Source organism: Arachis hypogaea, chromosome 7 (assembly GCF_003086295.3).
Source record: "Arachis hypogaea cultivar Tifrunner chromosome 7, arahy.Tifrunner.gnm2.J5K5, whole genome shotgun sequence".
In the NCBI taxonomy this organism is placed as follows: Eukaryota; Viridiplantae; Streptophyta; class Magnoliopsida; order Fabales; family Fabaceae; genus Arachis; species Arachis hypogaea.
Genome location: NC_092042.1, coordinates 80304381 through 80321127, shown reverse-complemented (window position 1 = coordinate 80321127; position 16747 = coordinate 80304381). Strand labels below are relative to the sequence as shown.

At 29.4% G+C, this 16747-nt stretch overlaps 1 protein-coding gene and 1 long non-coding RNA gene across 2 annotated transcripts; one reads left to right on the top strand and one right to left on the bottom strand.

Moving 5' to 3' along the window:
• Positions 1 to 4030: 4030 nt before the first annotated feature.
• On the bottom strand, positions 4031 to 10466 carry LOC112703642 (ras-related protein RABA1f). The gene is made up of 2 exons (XM_025755194.3): positions 9992 to 10466; positions 4031 to 4895 (listed from the first exon to the last, which is right to left on the bottom strand). The coding sequence occupies exons 1-2, from the start codon at positions 10216 to 10218 to the stop codon at positions 4463 to 4465; spliced, it is 660 nt and encodes a 219-aa protein (XP_025610979.1). The 5' UTR covers positions 10219 to 10466; the 3' UTR covers positions 4031 to 4462.
• LOC112703834 (uncharacterized) lies at positions 5882 to 7678 on the top strand. Its single transcript, XR_011864210.1, has 2 exons — positions 5882 to 6468; positions 7346 to 7678. It is a non-coding gene; the product is annotated as an uncharacterized lncRNA (long non-coding RNA).
• Positions 10467 to 16747: the final 6281 nt, after the last annotated feature.

Here is a 16747-nt window from a genome sequence, read left to right as displayed (position 1 = left end):
ATTTAATCAAAGTAGAAGTTGGTTGGATGTGTATTTGAATGATGGTGATTAGCAATTTATGGAAGATTTGCGTATAAAAATTAAGGAAGTTGTGTTTAAAGTGAACCATTCAAAGTGAACAAGGCCCCAACAAATTTGTGATTGTTAATTATATATCTAGATGGAAGATCAATCTGTAGTTATTATTTTACTTTTCATGAGAAAATAAAAAGATAAAAGAGAATTATGAAAACATATAGTCTTTGATTTTGGAATAAAATGCTTTGTCCTATAACTCATAGCTTGCAAATGGAAATTTGATCACAATGTCCATAGACAAATTCAATGTTTTTTGTTATGGAAAATAAATTTTGCTCATGCATATATCAAACACTTGCCATATAATTTGTTGAGGTATAAAAGTTGAATGAAGAACTAATTGATTGTTCTTCCATATGTGAAAGTAAATTTGAATATTTATATTAATATATTTTTAAATTTTAATTTCTTTTAGCTGTGACAATTAAAATTTTTTATATTTTGACTGTTTTAGAAAATATCTGCATCAATAATAAATTTCTAGAATTTGGAATAGTTAAAACAATGAATAGGAAGATATATTAGAATTTATTTGTAGATACTTTATTCTTTTTATGTTATATAAATAAACAAAGACATCGGATAGTAATTTAGACAAGTTATTAATAGGGTAATTTACAATCTTAAATAATATACGCTCTTTGGCTGAATTTCACAATAGTGAAAAAATTCTATTTATTAAAAAATAGCATATAGAAGTGATCATGTATATAATTTCTTTTAAAATAAATTTTTGCTATATTATTTTAAGTAAAATCAATTGAGTGTTCTTATGTGAATGCAAACAAGCCCATGCATGTCTGAATACAGAGGACCAATCATCCACATTTTTAAGCTAACAACCCAAAATAAATCTTTTTTTAAAAAAAAAATAAAATCAATTCTATTTGAAATTATTATCAAGTTATATAATAATATTGCATCTTTTTTATAATCTGCGGATAGAGTTAGGTATCCGTGAATTAAGAACGAGTAGGATTAGAGTTAGAATATTCTCAATCTATATATAGGATTAGAGTTGACTCCAAATCTTACCTTACCCTATCTATTGTCATCTCTAAATAAGGTTGAATATATATAAAAATTTTAACCCACAAATAATATTAAAATTAACTCAAAATCTTATTCTATTTTATTCATTGTCACCCCTACTCATACTGTCATCACACAACACATTGTACAAGGGTTTTTTTTTTTTTTCCTAAAAAGGACTTTCTCAAACGTGAAAACTTGTAAAGTGCAAGGTTTTATGTTCATGTGAAGCCGACACTTAATGAAATTGTCACAGACATTGCAATATAGATTTTCTGTCCATTTAATGGACCAGCCATTCTTAAAATTAGAATGAAAAACATTACTTTTGAGAATTGGCTTTTAATTAAGGTTTGGTGCTATTCATTTGATATTATTTGTTGTTGTTGATTTGTATTTTCATTAAAAATCTTAGTGTGTTTTCTGAAGTTACAATTTATCATATTTTCTAGGAAAATATTTTGTTGTAACAAAGACGGTGTGAGGATGCATTGTATTTTCTGCTCACTTTTGGTGCTCGACGGCCTGTGCGCACTTGGCATCAATTGCAATGGCAAAGATCATATCCAAGGAAGATGGAATATCTGTTTATACTAAAGCAAGCAGCTTTTAGGGATTTCTTTCTGATAATTCTTGTTACCATAAAGAAAATTCATTTTTTCAATATACTTGCTTTTGAGTTTTTGTCAGCCAAATTGATTCTCTTGTTTGAGGAACTATATAGAACTCAGTTTTTGTAAACAATTTTAGTTATTATTCTATCAATGGTTCTTGTTACCATATGCCATATGCAAGTTCTTTCATTATGTTGGTCATAATAAATACTTGAGTGATGAAAATTGAATTTTATATATACTTATTACTACTATTTCTATTTTATTTTATCCATTATTTTTTTTGTATATTCTTAAGATAAGGTATTTTGAAAGTCCAAAAAAATAAAGAGAAGATATTTTTGGTACAATTTGTATATAAATAAAAAAATGATAGTGATAAAATAAAAGGGATTATAAGAATATTTTTTATGTCATAGAATCATTAAATAGGGATTATAGGAATATCTTTCATTGAATATTTATAATTTTTATAAATTTTCAATTAGATCCCTATACTTTTTTTTTCAATTAGGTTCTTAGGGGTATACAAGTAATTTCATAATTCACTAACATTTTTTAATGTTTAACGTTAACAAGGATTAAATTGAAAACAAAAATAGTGTATAGGGACTCAATTGAAAAGAAAAAAAGTATAAAGATTTAATTGAAAATTCGGTAAAATTATAAGAACTTGCAGAGTAATTAAACTTTAACAATTTTATACTTAAAAATGGTCAGTTACTTTATTTTTCAAAGCAATCCTTATTAGGTGAACAATGAGAGTAATTAAACCTTAACAATTTTATACTTAAAAATGGTCGGTTACTTTATTTTTCAAAGCAATCCTATTAGGTGAACAATGAGAAATGCAAATAACATGAATAATGGGCCGCATTTCAGGCCCACTAATAAAGATTATATCTAATTAATTTAAAATTTAATTTTTAAAATTAAAATTAATTTTTTTAACTTATTATTTACGTTGTTCAAAACAAATATTGTTACCCTATATTTTTTCCATTAATAAATCTATTCTGCATAAAAACATAAACATATATTGTAAAGAGAAATAAATAAATCGGATCATCTTGAATAGACAGATTTTTCATTTCAAATTTTTTTTTTGGGTATTATTCATTTTAAAATTAAATTAATAAAAAATGAAATACTTAATAAATAGATTCATTTTTTTTTTGTATTAAGAGCAAAGATATCTGTCAATTCATTTGAAAAAAAACAAGCATAGACGCAAAAGACAGTTTTATCAAACACAAAAAAGTCCAAAATAAGACTTAAGTCAATAAATAAGTCAACTGGTTTAGTCACACAGATTTCATTAAATGGAACAAAACTCTATTTTAGCTTTCCCTAAATATTTGATATATGTTTGATCCGAGTAATCTTACATGCATGTTTATCTAGATAGTGAATTTCTATTTTTCATTTTGTAATAATACTTGAGTATAATTTATTTTTATAACTCTTGCATATAAATGTTTACTGATGGAGTTGATTTAAAGCGTAAGGAAGAGAGGTAGTGTACATCCAAAAATATCTCTCTACATAAAAGAATAATGGAACTAAAATGAATTAGAATACTGAAGGATTAAATTGCGAAAACAATTGTATGCTTAGGGAAATCATAATACCAAATAGGATCATTCAGTTACATTCACTAACTGAATCTATTAAACACTCTAAAAATAAAGGTAAAATTCACATCCTTGTAAAAGCTATTTTCAAAGATAGCATTTCTAGAAATCATATTCCCAATAAAAATATAACAATTCATATATGATAGATAAGTAATATTGATTATAAAAATACTATCTACACGCAAAAAATCAATCATCAGATTAATTATTATATATTTATGTATAAATATATTATATATTTATGTATAAATATATGTGTCGTTTAGTGTTTATTTTATATTTCAACTTATATTCTATGTAAATAATGACTAATTTGATAATTAATTTTTTATGTACATATAATAAAGTTGATTAATTATTTGAAAATTAGTTTATTTGATATCATATAAATGACCTGCAAAACCATACATTCTAGCATAAGTTTCGTTTTAAATTTGTTCATTTAGTCTGCTTTTGATTTTGAGAATAAGATAAAATAAGACACTGAAAATATGATACAAAAGATAAAGATATAAAAATTAGTATTTTGTATTTTATTTAGTAATAAACTGAATATAAGATAGAATAAATAATAAAAAATTTAATTGATCTTCATTTTTTTTTCACACAAAATTTAGAATAAAAAATAAAATAACAAAAAATATAATTATGAAAATTTGACAGTAATAATAAAAAAAAAATAAAAATAAGTTGTATTTCATTCAGTGACGGTGTCCTTTCTGTTAAAAAGACACACATGAGTGTCTCAAGACACAATATTTCTATCCAGGTCTTACTTACCAAATACAATTCTCAATATACTGTTTTTATAAACAAACCCCGGCTTACGTTACAGGATATAAGCCATGATCTTAAGTTGGAACTTCTTACATTCATAATACTTAATACTATATTTTATGAACTAACTAATCTTTGTATAAGGAGATTTTTACATGTGAAATACAACCAACCAGATCCAGTCAAGCCAAAAGTAAACTAAAGGAAATTAACTACAAGTGTGGATAAGAAAAATATGAGAAATAATATCAACTGATCAAGATACTTACATGTTTCAAGAACAAGGATGGTGAGAATGAAAATGCTTGAATTTTTCATACAAATTCAGTCAGAGCAGCAACCAACTTTCTTAATAGCGGAAACATCATCCTTGTTTCCCACACTTATGGTTTGGCCTTGAGGCAATCCTGCAGGATCGTTCCCAGCTTCGAGAGCTTTCCGAGTCATTAAACGATATATTTGTGTCAAGACTTGGGTGAATGCATTGTCAACATTCATGGACTCAAGGGCTGAAGTCTCCATGAAAAAGATGTTCTCCCTTTCGGCGAATGCTGTTGCATCTTCGGTAGACACGGATCGAAGGTGACGCAGGTCTGCTTTGTTGCCAACCAACATTACTATGATGTTGGCATCCGTGTGATCTCTCAACTCCTTCAACCATCTCTCAACATTCTCAAATGTAATATGTCGGGTCACATCATAAACTAGTAAGGCACCAACAGCTCCTCGGTAGTAGGCACTTGTGATTGCGCGATATCTGAAAAAGAAGAACATAATCCAAACTTACTTTACGTGAACTCGAATTCGCGACTTTAAAGTGAGTATGGGAAGGCTATGGAATTGTTTGGGTGAGTTTTTAAGAAAAGATCTTTTTTTGAGTTATATTTTTTAAAAAATCTTATGAAAAATTAAAAGTAATTTTATATTTGAATATCTCATGTAAAAAGATCTTTTAATCTATTAATGATGTTTGGGTATAACAATATAAAAGTACTTGTTTATTTATTTATCATATGAAAAACATCTTTTTTTTAAGAAAAAAAGATCTTTTAAAAAAATATAAATTACATCTTCTCAAAAAAGATGTTTTTTTTTTAATTTTTCTACTGCTTTTACTTTTACTATTAAAAATTTGTCAAACACACTAAAAAATTAAAAAAAATCTTTTTTTTGTCATGATAATAACGCCCAAACAAACACTATATCATATAAACTATAACTCGTTAGCAACTTTATTTACTTTAACATCTATAATTATATATTTATTATATTTAATAAATTAAATTATTTTATTAATTTTTATAATTTGACTAAATTTAGAATTAAATTTCTATATTTTTATAATTAAATTTTTAAATTATTTTAAATTTTTTAATTAGATTTCTATCGTAACAAAAAAATTTGGGTTAACAAAATATTCTATTCTCAAATTAAAAATACCATCAATAATTGCTAAATTTTTAAAAGTGTTTCTCTCTTTTTTTATTATGACAAAATAGTCCTCCCTCTAGTATCTCTGGCATAGGGATGGCAGCAGTACCCGTACTCGTGGGTACCCGCCCCGCCCCTACCCGGTCGGGGCGGGTTTAAACCCGACCCGATGCGGGGCGGGTCTGAATCGTGGCGGGTTTGATGAGTGGGGCGGGGCGGGGTCGGGTTCAGGATAAACCCGCCCCTACCCGCCCCGGAGTATATATATATATATATATATATATATATATATATATATATATATATATATATATATATATAACTTTTTAGCAATTAGGGTTAGTAGGTTAAGGTTCTCACCCACCGTCACTGAACTCCCAGTCTCCCACTCTCCCAGTCCCAACCCTCGTTGTCTCTTCCACGCCTCCTTCAAGGTTCAAGCCGCATGTCGCTCCTCCTCCGCGCCGCCTCTCAGTCCCACATTCTCTGCGCTCCCTCCGGCCTCCAAGTCGCGCACTAGACGAGCCACCCCCGTGCCTCCTCTGCATCGTAATCGAGCCTCGTCTGGCTCCTCCTCTGCGCCGCCTCTCAGTCCCACATGCTCGTGTATGGAGTTCATGGCACAGTGCAACTCACGCAAGGCGAGGGAATCAAACCCTGCGTGCCAGGTGGAGGTGAAGCGCCGAACCGATGAACACCCGCCGCAGATCACGGTGACCTTCGTGAACGGCGTCGAGCAAGCCTTCGATGCGACCTCAACCCCTGCACAGATCATAAGGACCATGATTCTTGAAAAAGGCCAAACCCTAGAGACCGAGCAGATGTTCCGAGAAGCTGGTGAGTCATGGCCCGCCATCATTCCCAAAGAAGAGCTATCTCAGCCCGCACCTGGCGTCAATGTTTGTTTTTTCTCGCTTTATCGATTTTGTTTACTTGCGATTATGTTTGGTGCGGTTCCTTTCAATGTTAATTCTCTGCTTATTATTTCATTGCGGATCTTTTTCTGTTACTTTCTGGATGGTAATTAGTGCTGCATTATCGTCTTTACTTTTGGAATTTAGAATTGTATGGAAACGGAAAACTGCTCTTACATTTATCTGGGACAGTAATTTTGATTTTCAAACTTAAACATCCCTGGATTGCATTTTTCAATCTCAAATATGAGTAGTGGATGTTGCATTTAATCTATTTGTCGCATGATGAGTATAGCTTTTCTCATAGGAGCAATGATGAGTTTGGTGGTTTTCCTGTTCTTCATGCCTGATATCCTACTTTAATTTGATCTTGCCTGTAATAAATTTTAATGCAAAATTGCACATTTTTATTAGGGTGTTTGAAAGGTATTTTTTGCTTGTATTGTTATATAGAATAAGGAAGATACATTACAATTCTGAGATAAATTGAAGTTCCTAAGTATGCACTATGGATTCATTGATTTTACTACCAAGGTACATGTCATATGTTGCTAGAAACAGCAAAGAAGAAACCATTCGTATTGATTAACTGTATGTTCCAGAATTTTGCTATAAGATGGACATAATTTCTTCCCCGAATATATAAATAATGCTATATAATAATCCATATTAGTTGTCTGTATGCTATCTTTATGTGGTTACTCATTGATGCACTAGTAATACATATGCTTTTGCAAAATGCAACTAATTTCTCTGCATGGTCTTACAATTTATGTTTCTCAATATCATTCCGTCCATTTAAGTATATGATCTATACCTATTCTATTAATTTTCTTTTTCTTTCATGTGCCCTTCTTTTCAGCCCAGGAAAGCAGAGGAGAAGAAGCAATAGTCATGTATTGTTGAACCTACGAACAGCCAGAAAATGTTCCAATTTTCTCACACACTCTCTCATTTCTTTTGGCGGGGAGAGTACATAATGATCACGGCTATTCTGTGCTTTGCTGTATTTTGGAGTTGAATTATTGATATTGATTAAACAAATATGCATGTGACTCGTGTAATAATTATTGTTTCTGAATGCAAAATTTTGAAACTGCAGTAATTTCATCCTAGAATTTGTTAAGGAAATATGCTCATGGTGTTCTGTTTTAATTAAGGAAATATGCTGTTATATGCATAAGTTGTTTTGGCTCATGGTGTTCTATTTTAATTTTGATTTTATTCTGACTTTGTAATTGTGCATTCTGATTTTTATGCATTTATGATATGATTTATGTTAATTTTAGACCCTCATTAATTTTAATTTTATTGATATAGGTGTTTTCGAATTACTTCATGGCTAGTAATGCTAGAGAAGACACACAAAGTAACAATGTTGCAAACTTTTAATGATGATGAAGATGTTGAAAGTGATTAAGATTAAGGGTTGAAGCTCCTTTTATATCTAATATTGTAATTTCTTTATTATGGTGTTAAATTTGTAGTGATCTAACAATTTTTTTTTAAATTTCAAGTTATTTTAGCTAATGACATTGTATGAATTTTATGTTTGTATTTTAATTTGTTTATGAATTTTAAATTTGTCTTAATTTATATATGAATAGGTAAAATTAAAATATTTAATTTTTATAGGAGGCGGGTCGGGGTGGGGCGGGTTCGGGTTCTATAATTTACTACCCGCGGGTACTGATGGGGCGGGTAGTATATGCATAACAGGACGGCGGGGCGGGGTCGGGTAGGGCAAAAACCCGCCCCTACCCGCCCCACTGCCACCCCTACTCTGGCACTTCCTCCTTACCCAGTTAGTCTTTGAAATCAAGATGTTGGCAGTGTATTATTTTGGAGGGCTATTTTGTCCTTCTGAAAAAAGAGAGCGCGAGCCATGTTTAGGAATTCAGCGATTGTTGATCATATTTTTAATTCGGGAATAAAAACTCTAATATTTTTATCATAATAGGAACTTAATTAAAAAATTTAAAATTATTTAAAAATAAAATAAAAAAATAAAAATTTAATTACAAATTTAATAAAATTATAAAAATTAATAGACTAATTAAATTTATTATTTATTAATCAATTATTCTAATAATTATTAAAAAATATAAAATAAAATAAACAACAATTAAAAAATACAAAATAAAATAATTTTGAATTTTTTGGGGTTGATATTTTATTATCTTCCAAAAATTTTTGTTTTGCAACATATATAGTTAAACACCACCCTAAAAATAACAATAACAATAACACTAAGCAAGGTTTAAAGGAGATCAATGACACCTACACAAATAAACAGAGGAAGAACATAAAAATGTATAAACATAGTGTAATAAAATTGATGCTAAAATAACATTACCTTATGGAATAACTACTTATTTAAACCCTGTTTACTATACATAGCCTATTAGTATGTATAAAAAAGTAAAAATCATAGGAAGCAGTTGTTGAAAATTCGATACTTAAAAATAATGGATAACTTGAATGTTTTTCCCCTGTCAATAAGGTAGAAATTCGATACTTTACAAAATCAAACAATCATGAATTTGGGTAAACGGTCGATTTTGTCCTTGAAAATCGTTATCTAAGTTAGACTTCTAAAAGTTTTTTCAATTAAGTTCATATTTTAAATATTTTAAATTAGTTATTTTAGTCCTTTCGTTACTTTTGTTATTAATGATGTCAAAATTTGTTAACGTGATATGTTAAATGATATCACAATATATACTTAGTAATCCTAATTGACTATTAACATGATAAATTTATAAAAGAGTAAAGTATCATTTTTGTCCTCAACATTTAGAGTAAGTCCTAGAGTTGTCTCTAACATTTCAATCGTTCTATTTAAATCCCTAACGTTTTAAAGTTGTCTCTAACGTTTCAATCGTTCTATTTAAGTCCATCAACACTTATCCCAAACGTTAGGGACAAAAACAATACTTTACTCTTATAAAATTAGATCAAATTAAAATTTAATTAAAGAAAAAACTTGAGGCATTGGATTTCTCAATTTAAAATTTATTTGATCTAATTTTATAAATTTATTATATTAATAACTAATTAAGACATGCTATGGTGTCTATATACATTTGTCTAACTTATTAAAAAGAGATAAAAATAAATATTTAAATTAAAAAATATAAAAATAAATAAATTTTTAATATTTAAAACTTACTATAAAAGGCAAGTTCGGCAATTTCGACACCAAAATTATAGACACCACAGAATTTGCCACTAAATATATACCGTACTTAGCTTGTCACTTCAACAAATTTTTGATATCTTTAACAATAGAAATGAATAAAAAACTAAAATGACTAATTTAAAATTTAGAAAGATAAATTTAATTAATTAAAAAAATTAAAAATTAATCTAAAAAATAAGTGATATTTCTAACCCTTTATTCCATGAATTTCAAAGAGCAAATTAATCTGAGTATTCGTACGGCTACTATAGTGAGCATTCAATTCAAATCCAAGAATGAACGAATTGAAAAGAAAGGGAGGGGTACCTTTCTTGGCCAGCAGTGTCCCAAATCTGAGCCTTGAGGACCTTATTATCATCGACGGTGATGGTTCTGGTGGCGAATTCAACGCCGATGGTGGACTTGGATTCGAGGTTGAACTCGTTGCGGGTGAAGCGGGAGAGGAGGTTGGATTTTCCGACGCCAGAGTCACCGATGAGAACCAGCTTGAATAGGTAGTCATAGTCATCGTCCCCTCTATTGTATGACGCCATGTAAGAGAGAGAGAGAGAGAGAGAGAGAGAGAGAGAGAGAGAGAGAGGTGTTTTCGGTGGGGATGAAGAGTGAGTGAATCTAAAAATATTTTAAGGAATGTATTTTGTGTGTTTTGATTTTTGAAGTTGGGGGTCTTCGCAAATCACAAATATTCATGTCGTGGTCGTGTCTACTGTCTGTCTGTCTCATCTCTTCTTACTTGTGAAATGTGATGCCACTTTTTTTTGGTAGGTTTTTAAAATCGCACGCTTTATTCCTGACTCCTTCGGATATTAAAATACATAAAATAATTTTTAATATTTATTTTTGTTAGATAATATAAGATAAACTATTAAAATATATTAAAATAATTTTGTTATTAACAAAAATACACTTAAATTTTATAAGAATATTTAAATAACTATTTAAAAAATACATAAAAAGTGGATAAAAAATTGATCTTAATATTTTTTATTTTTTAAAAGTATTATTGATTGTTGACAAAAAAAATCACAAAAAATATATACTTGGCGAAAAATTACTAAATTTTAAAGATAAAAATATCTTATTTTTCTCATCATATTTACAAAAAGTTGCATCAAAATTTAATTTTTAAAATATTTTTTGAAAATACATATTTAATATTGAGTATTTATGTCATATTTTTAAATTATTTGAAAACATTTTTATCGATAACAAAATTCAAGTGTATTTTTGTCAGCGAAAAAATTATTCGAATGTATTTTTGATGGTTTACCTATAATATAAATTTTTTTGTTAGTTATTAACGGTATATGTTAACACAAAATGTTAATTTGCACACATAATTATTAAGTGTCTATATGCTCGAACTTTAATTTGAACTAACAAATCAGCCTCTAAAGTGAAGAGTTAAATCTTAATTTGATCCCTAAAATTTAGCCTGATATTTAAAATGACCCCCACAATTTTGTTGGTCCCAATTAGAACTCTCAAATTTACAATTGTGACTCCAACTTGTCCCTGCGATCATCTCTGTCACCAGAAGGTTGATTTGATACTTAAACGACGGCCCATTGGTTTCACGCCCAAATTCTTTGGAAAACACGTCGTTTCAGTTTTTTGTGTGTTAAAACTCCATTTCTTTCCACTACAACAATCATAAGTTGCCAAACATTAAGACAACCTTACACTACGTAGTTTCCAAAGGATTTGGACACGAAACCAATACGCCGTCGTTTAAATAGTGTCCACTGTGTCATACAATTGTACCAAAGCAGCATTCTGGTGACGGAGATGATCGCAAGGGCAAGTTGAAGCCACAACTGTAAATTTAAGGGTTTTAATTGGAGCCAACAAAATTATGGAGATCATTCTGAGCATCAGACCAAATTTCAAGGGACAAATTGATATTTAACTCCTAAAGTGAAATATAAAACAATCTCTGAAGAGTTTATAAAATCTCAAAACAGTTTTTAAAAAAATTTTAAATTTTAAAATAGTCATTCCGAATATTTTTAATTTTTTAAAATAAATTTAGAAAAACACATAAGTTAAAAAAATATATATTTTATTGACATAATTGCTAAATATAATAGTACAAACAACTTTAACTGTAAATCTATTATATTACAACAAGTGAATTCCAAAATTTTTTAAAAAATATGAACAGAATACTTGAATTTGTTATGACATTTTTTTTTAAGTGTTGTATAGTATTAAAAATTTCACATTGCAATTTTGCAAATAATTCTTATTGACCTTGTGGTTAACCAAAACTTATAAATTTGACTTCACAGATAACTTAATTCATATTGTACATAAATTTTTAAGTATTGTCTTCGTAAATATTTGCACAAATATTTTCAATTGTTTATATAAAAAACTTTACGGTAAATGGGACTTTCTTCATGTTCTTTTTCAAACAACACTAATTTATTTTTTTTATCATTAAATAATAATCATGGAAATAATACTTATAAATTAAATTAAATTAATATATTGTACTATAAAAATAAATATGAAATTTAAATGATTTAATTTTTTTTGAAAAATAGGATTTTTTAAAATTAATTTATACAAAATACATAAAAAAAACTTTTGTATATATAAATAATTAAATTTGAGATAAATAGAAAAAAATTTTAGAAACTAAAATTTATTAATTTAAAAATAATTATATATTCAAAGAAACTGTTTTAGAATTTTTAAAATTTTTTAGGAATGTTTTGAGATTTTTTAAAATTTTTAAAAATTGTTTTGTCTTTCACTTTAAAGATTGATTTGTCTAATTCGGATACATAGATATTTAATGGTCATTTATATGAGTTAATGTTCCACGTCAATAATCACTATTAATGAATAAAAGAAATTGTATTGTCTAATATAAATAAACATTGGAGACTATTTTGTGTATTTTAAATTTTAAAAAATTAAAGTATTTAATTTTAAAAATCACAAAAATTAATTTAGGTAATTATTCTTAAAAGAAATATCCAAACTTATTTAGAGTAAATATTGTTAGCAAAAAGAATAATTTTCTGGTGTTTATAATTTTTTATAGTATTGAGTTTATAATCTAATTTAAAAAGACTCTGAGAGTTATTGATGAGCTTTTTTGTTAAAGTCTTTTGTTCACCTCTAATTCAAATAAGGTAAATGATATAGTATTTTTAATATTTTGTCTAATTTATTATAAAAAAATGAATAATATTTAATAAATTTTAAATTTTTATTTTAAATATTTTATTTTTTATTTTTAAAAATAAATTAGTCAATTTAGATACTACAATAAAAATATCATAAAATTCACTTTTAAACAGAATCTAACAAGCCACATTATTCCCTTTTTTTTAACTTTTTGTCCTCAAGAGAGATTCTAGATTCTTTTTTCTTTTGCTTTAGGTTTTTTTTAATTATTTTTTATTGATTTTCAATATTAGCTAAGAATTAATTTGTTACGAATGTAAGAGTTAATCATTCTATCAAAAGTTGATTTCCGAAATTTTTTACCCTTATTTATATATACGAGTGAGCTAATTATTTAACTAATTCAAATTTATTTTATTTGCTCTATTTTATATTTTCTGGTAAATTTCTTCTTTTTTTATTCGTAATAATGTTGCTTTGTAAGAAAGTAAAGTATTTTCTTTACCTTTTTAACTTTTAAACAACTCAAGAGATTGAAAATATTGTGTGTTAAATTAATATAACATTGTATTTTTATTTTAAATAGTAATAACAAATATCTTCTAGAACATTCTCGTATTATGTTCAAGATGATGTACAAAATTATTAACTGTTATTGTAAAATTCTAAATATACTCTAATAGTCCGTAATTATGAGGCGAGCTTTTTGACAAAGTACTCTGTTCTCTCACTTTTGGTGTCTTCTTGCTTGCATTTATATTTACTTAAAATAAAAAAATTATCAATGCATTATAAAAATAGTTGTTAAAACTAGATTAGATTCACCAGTTGAATCGAGTAACTAATAAATTAGACCCTAAATCAATCCGGTCCAATATTTTGACAATTTAAAAAAAAATTAGTCAAAACTAATCTAAATTTAAGTTGGATGACTCCCATCATCGAATACCTTAAATTTGATATCCTCTCTTAAAAAAAGACAAGATTTATAAGAAATGTACAGAACTAGACTATAGTCCACAACGTATTCTATAGAAAAGGAATCTCCACACCCTTACTAAAGTGTACTCCGACCTCGTCAACATAAGAGATCCTACAAGAAGTTCATAGCAGCATTTGCAAAAATCACCTAGGAGCTAGATCACTAGCTAAGAAGATCTTACGAGACGGCTTTTACTGGCCGACCTTGTAAAAAGAAGTAATTGACTTCGTCAAAATATGCCAGCTTTGCCAAAAAATGCTAATTTTCATGTAGCACCACTCAAAGAGCTCATTAGCATTAACCTCACCTTGGCCATTCGCAAAATGGGACTTAGATCTCCTCGGACCATTTTTTTAAGCACCCGAACAAGTAAAGTATTTCATAGTCGGGGTGGATTACTTCACTATGTGGATCGAGGTCACAGCTCAAAGAAGTTAGAAATTTCTCTACAAGAAAATTGTTAACCGGTTTGGTGTCCCATACTCCATCACTGCAGACAATGATACCCAATTTACACACTTAATATTTAGAAGTCTGGTGGCAAGCCTCAAGATTAAGCATCAGTTCACGTCAATAGAGCACCCTTAAGCCCACGGACAAACAGAAGATTACAATATGCAAAGGGTGCATGGGCCGAAGAGTTTTTCCAAGTCTTGTGGACATATCGGACAACTCCTCATTCAACAGCAGGGGAATTCCCGTTCCGACTTGCTTATGGCATAGAAGTCATGATTCCCATACAAGTCAACGAAGAAAGTTTAAGGGCTAGATTCTACAATGACGTGGGAAACATTCGAGCTCAAAAGGAAGAACTCGATCTCCTTCCAGAAATTCGAAAACAAGCTCGACTAAGGGAGGAGACATTAGAGCAAAGAACGACAATGAGATACAACAAGAAAGTCATCAGAAGAAACTTCACCACAAATGATCTCATACTAATCTGAAATGACATCGAAGTACAGAGGTCGAGCGAAAAAAAGTTGGCTGCAAATTAGAAAGGATCTTATAAGATCATTGAAGTATTAGAAAAAAGGTTACTTCAAAGTGTTTGACCTGCAAGGGAAAGAACTCCCAAGGTCGTGGCACGCAACCTGAAAAGGTACTATAGCTAGAAGCGAACCTTGTTCCCTGATGTACTATTTTTTTCGACTTCATAGTTTTTCCTGAAGGGGGTTTTAACGAGGCATCTCAACAAAGGCTAGGAGTTAAATATAAAACTCTTAGTAGCAAGAATTACTTGTATCATTTCTTATTAATGTTAATCTATTCTTCATTCTATTGATTGTTTTACCAAAACACACTAATTTAAGCTTGAAAAGGCACGAAAATCATTGCCCGACCTAAACCGTCGGCAAGATGAAGTGACGAAGTCCACATTAGTGTAAGAAGTTTGATGAATGGATTTTTGACGGTTTAGAATTCCACTAATGAAATCTCGTTGTAAAGTATAGTCTCTAAACCAACGATAATCCTTTCATACAAAATTTTGTTTGTCACAAGTACAAACCCCTAAAATCTATAAACCGAAGTATTTAAACCTCGGGTCGTCTCTCAAAGGACTTGCAGGGTAGTGTTCTTGCTATTGGTTATGGCCTTGTTTATTTTGGGGTTTTGGATGAGAAATATGAATAGTAAATGGTAAGAAAACTTTATTAACAAAATGGTCTTGGCAAGGTTTGGTTGTCAAGGGTCTTCATCATTATCACTAGCCACAAGTATGGTAGTTGCAAGGATTAATCCCACTTAGTCATCCTTAAATCAATTAACAAAGGAAAGTCAAGTGAGTTATATCAATCCTAGTCCATAAATCCTAGCTTTCCACTAATTGGATTAATGAAGGCTAGAGTTAATGGCTATCAACTATCAATCAATTGGACACTAGTGACTCAAGAAATCCTAAGTCACCTTCTCAAGCCAAGAACATAGAATTCTACTCTAACATCCTCTCAAGCATTTCATCAAACACTTAGAGGGTAATGAAAGAAAGCATTTTTATTTGCAAGAATAAAAGGAATCAACAACTAACAATTACAAAGAATTAACAAAACAACAATCAACAACATCACAATCACATGAATTATCTCAAATTGCATTATTAAAAGAAAACAAAAGAACAAAAATATCTCAATTACAAAACCTAGAAACAAGATAAGAGAAATTACAACAAGAGGATATGGATAGAAAGAAGAACCAAAGTGTAGCAATCATCAAGTGAAGGTAGAAGTAGAAGGAGACTTGAATTAAACCTAGAACTATGAGATCCTAATCTAACCCTAATTCCTAATCCTAATTCTAGAGAGAAGTGAGAGCTTTTCTCTCTAACTCTAACTACTTCTAAAACTAAACTATGACTAATGATTAAAGTATCTCCAGTATATTGATTTCCCTTCAATCCTTGGCTTAAATAGCATCAGAAATGAGTTGGATTGGGCCCACAAGACTTCTAAAATCGCTGGCCACGTGTTGCATTAAGTGGGTCATGTGCCACCATCGGTGCGTCCGTGTACCATGCGCGTGCGCGCCCCTATGCGCGATGAAACTATGGCAAATCTTATATCGTTTCGAAGCCCCGGATGTTAGCTTTCTAACCCAACTGGAACGGCATCATTTGGACCTCTGTAGCTCAAGTTATGGTCAATTAAGTGCGAAGAGGTCAGCTTGACAGCTTTTTGGTTCCATCATTTCTTCATGAGTTCTCCAACTTTACATGCTTTTTCTTCATTCCCTTGATCCAATCTTTGCCTCCTAAATCTTAAATCACTTAACAAACATATCAAGGCATCTAATAGAGTCAAGGTGAATTAAATTTATCTATTTTGAGTCCTAAAAAGCATGTTTTCACTCTTAAGCATAATTAAAGGAGAATATACAAAACCATGCTATTTTATTGAATAAATGTGGGTGAAAGGTGATAAAATCCCCTAAAATCAATACAAGAT

Excerpts from the sequence above, each read along its gene's own strand:
- LOC112703642 (XM_025755194.3), bottom strand. The coding sequence starts at position 10,218 with ATGGCGTCATACAATAGAGGGGACGATGACTATGACTACCTATTCAAG. Across the intron at positions 4,896-9,991 it reads GACACTGCTGGCCAAGAAAG|ATATCGCGCAATCACAAGTG; the intron begins GTACCCCTCCCT and ends CTTCTTTTTCAG.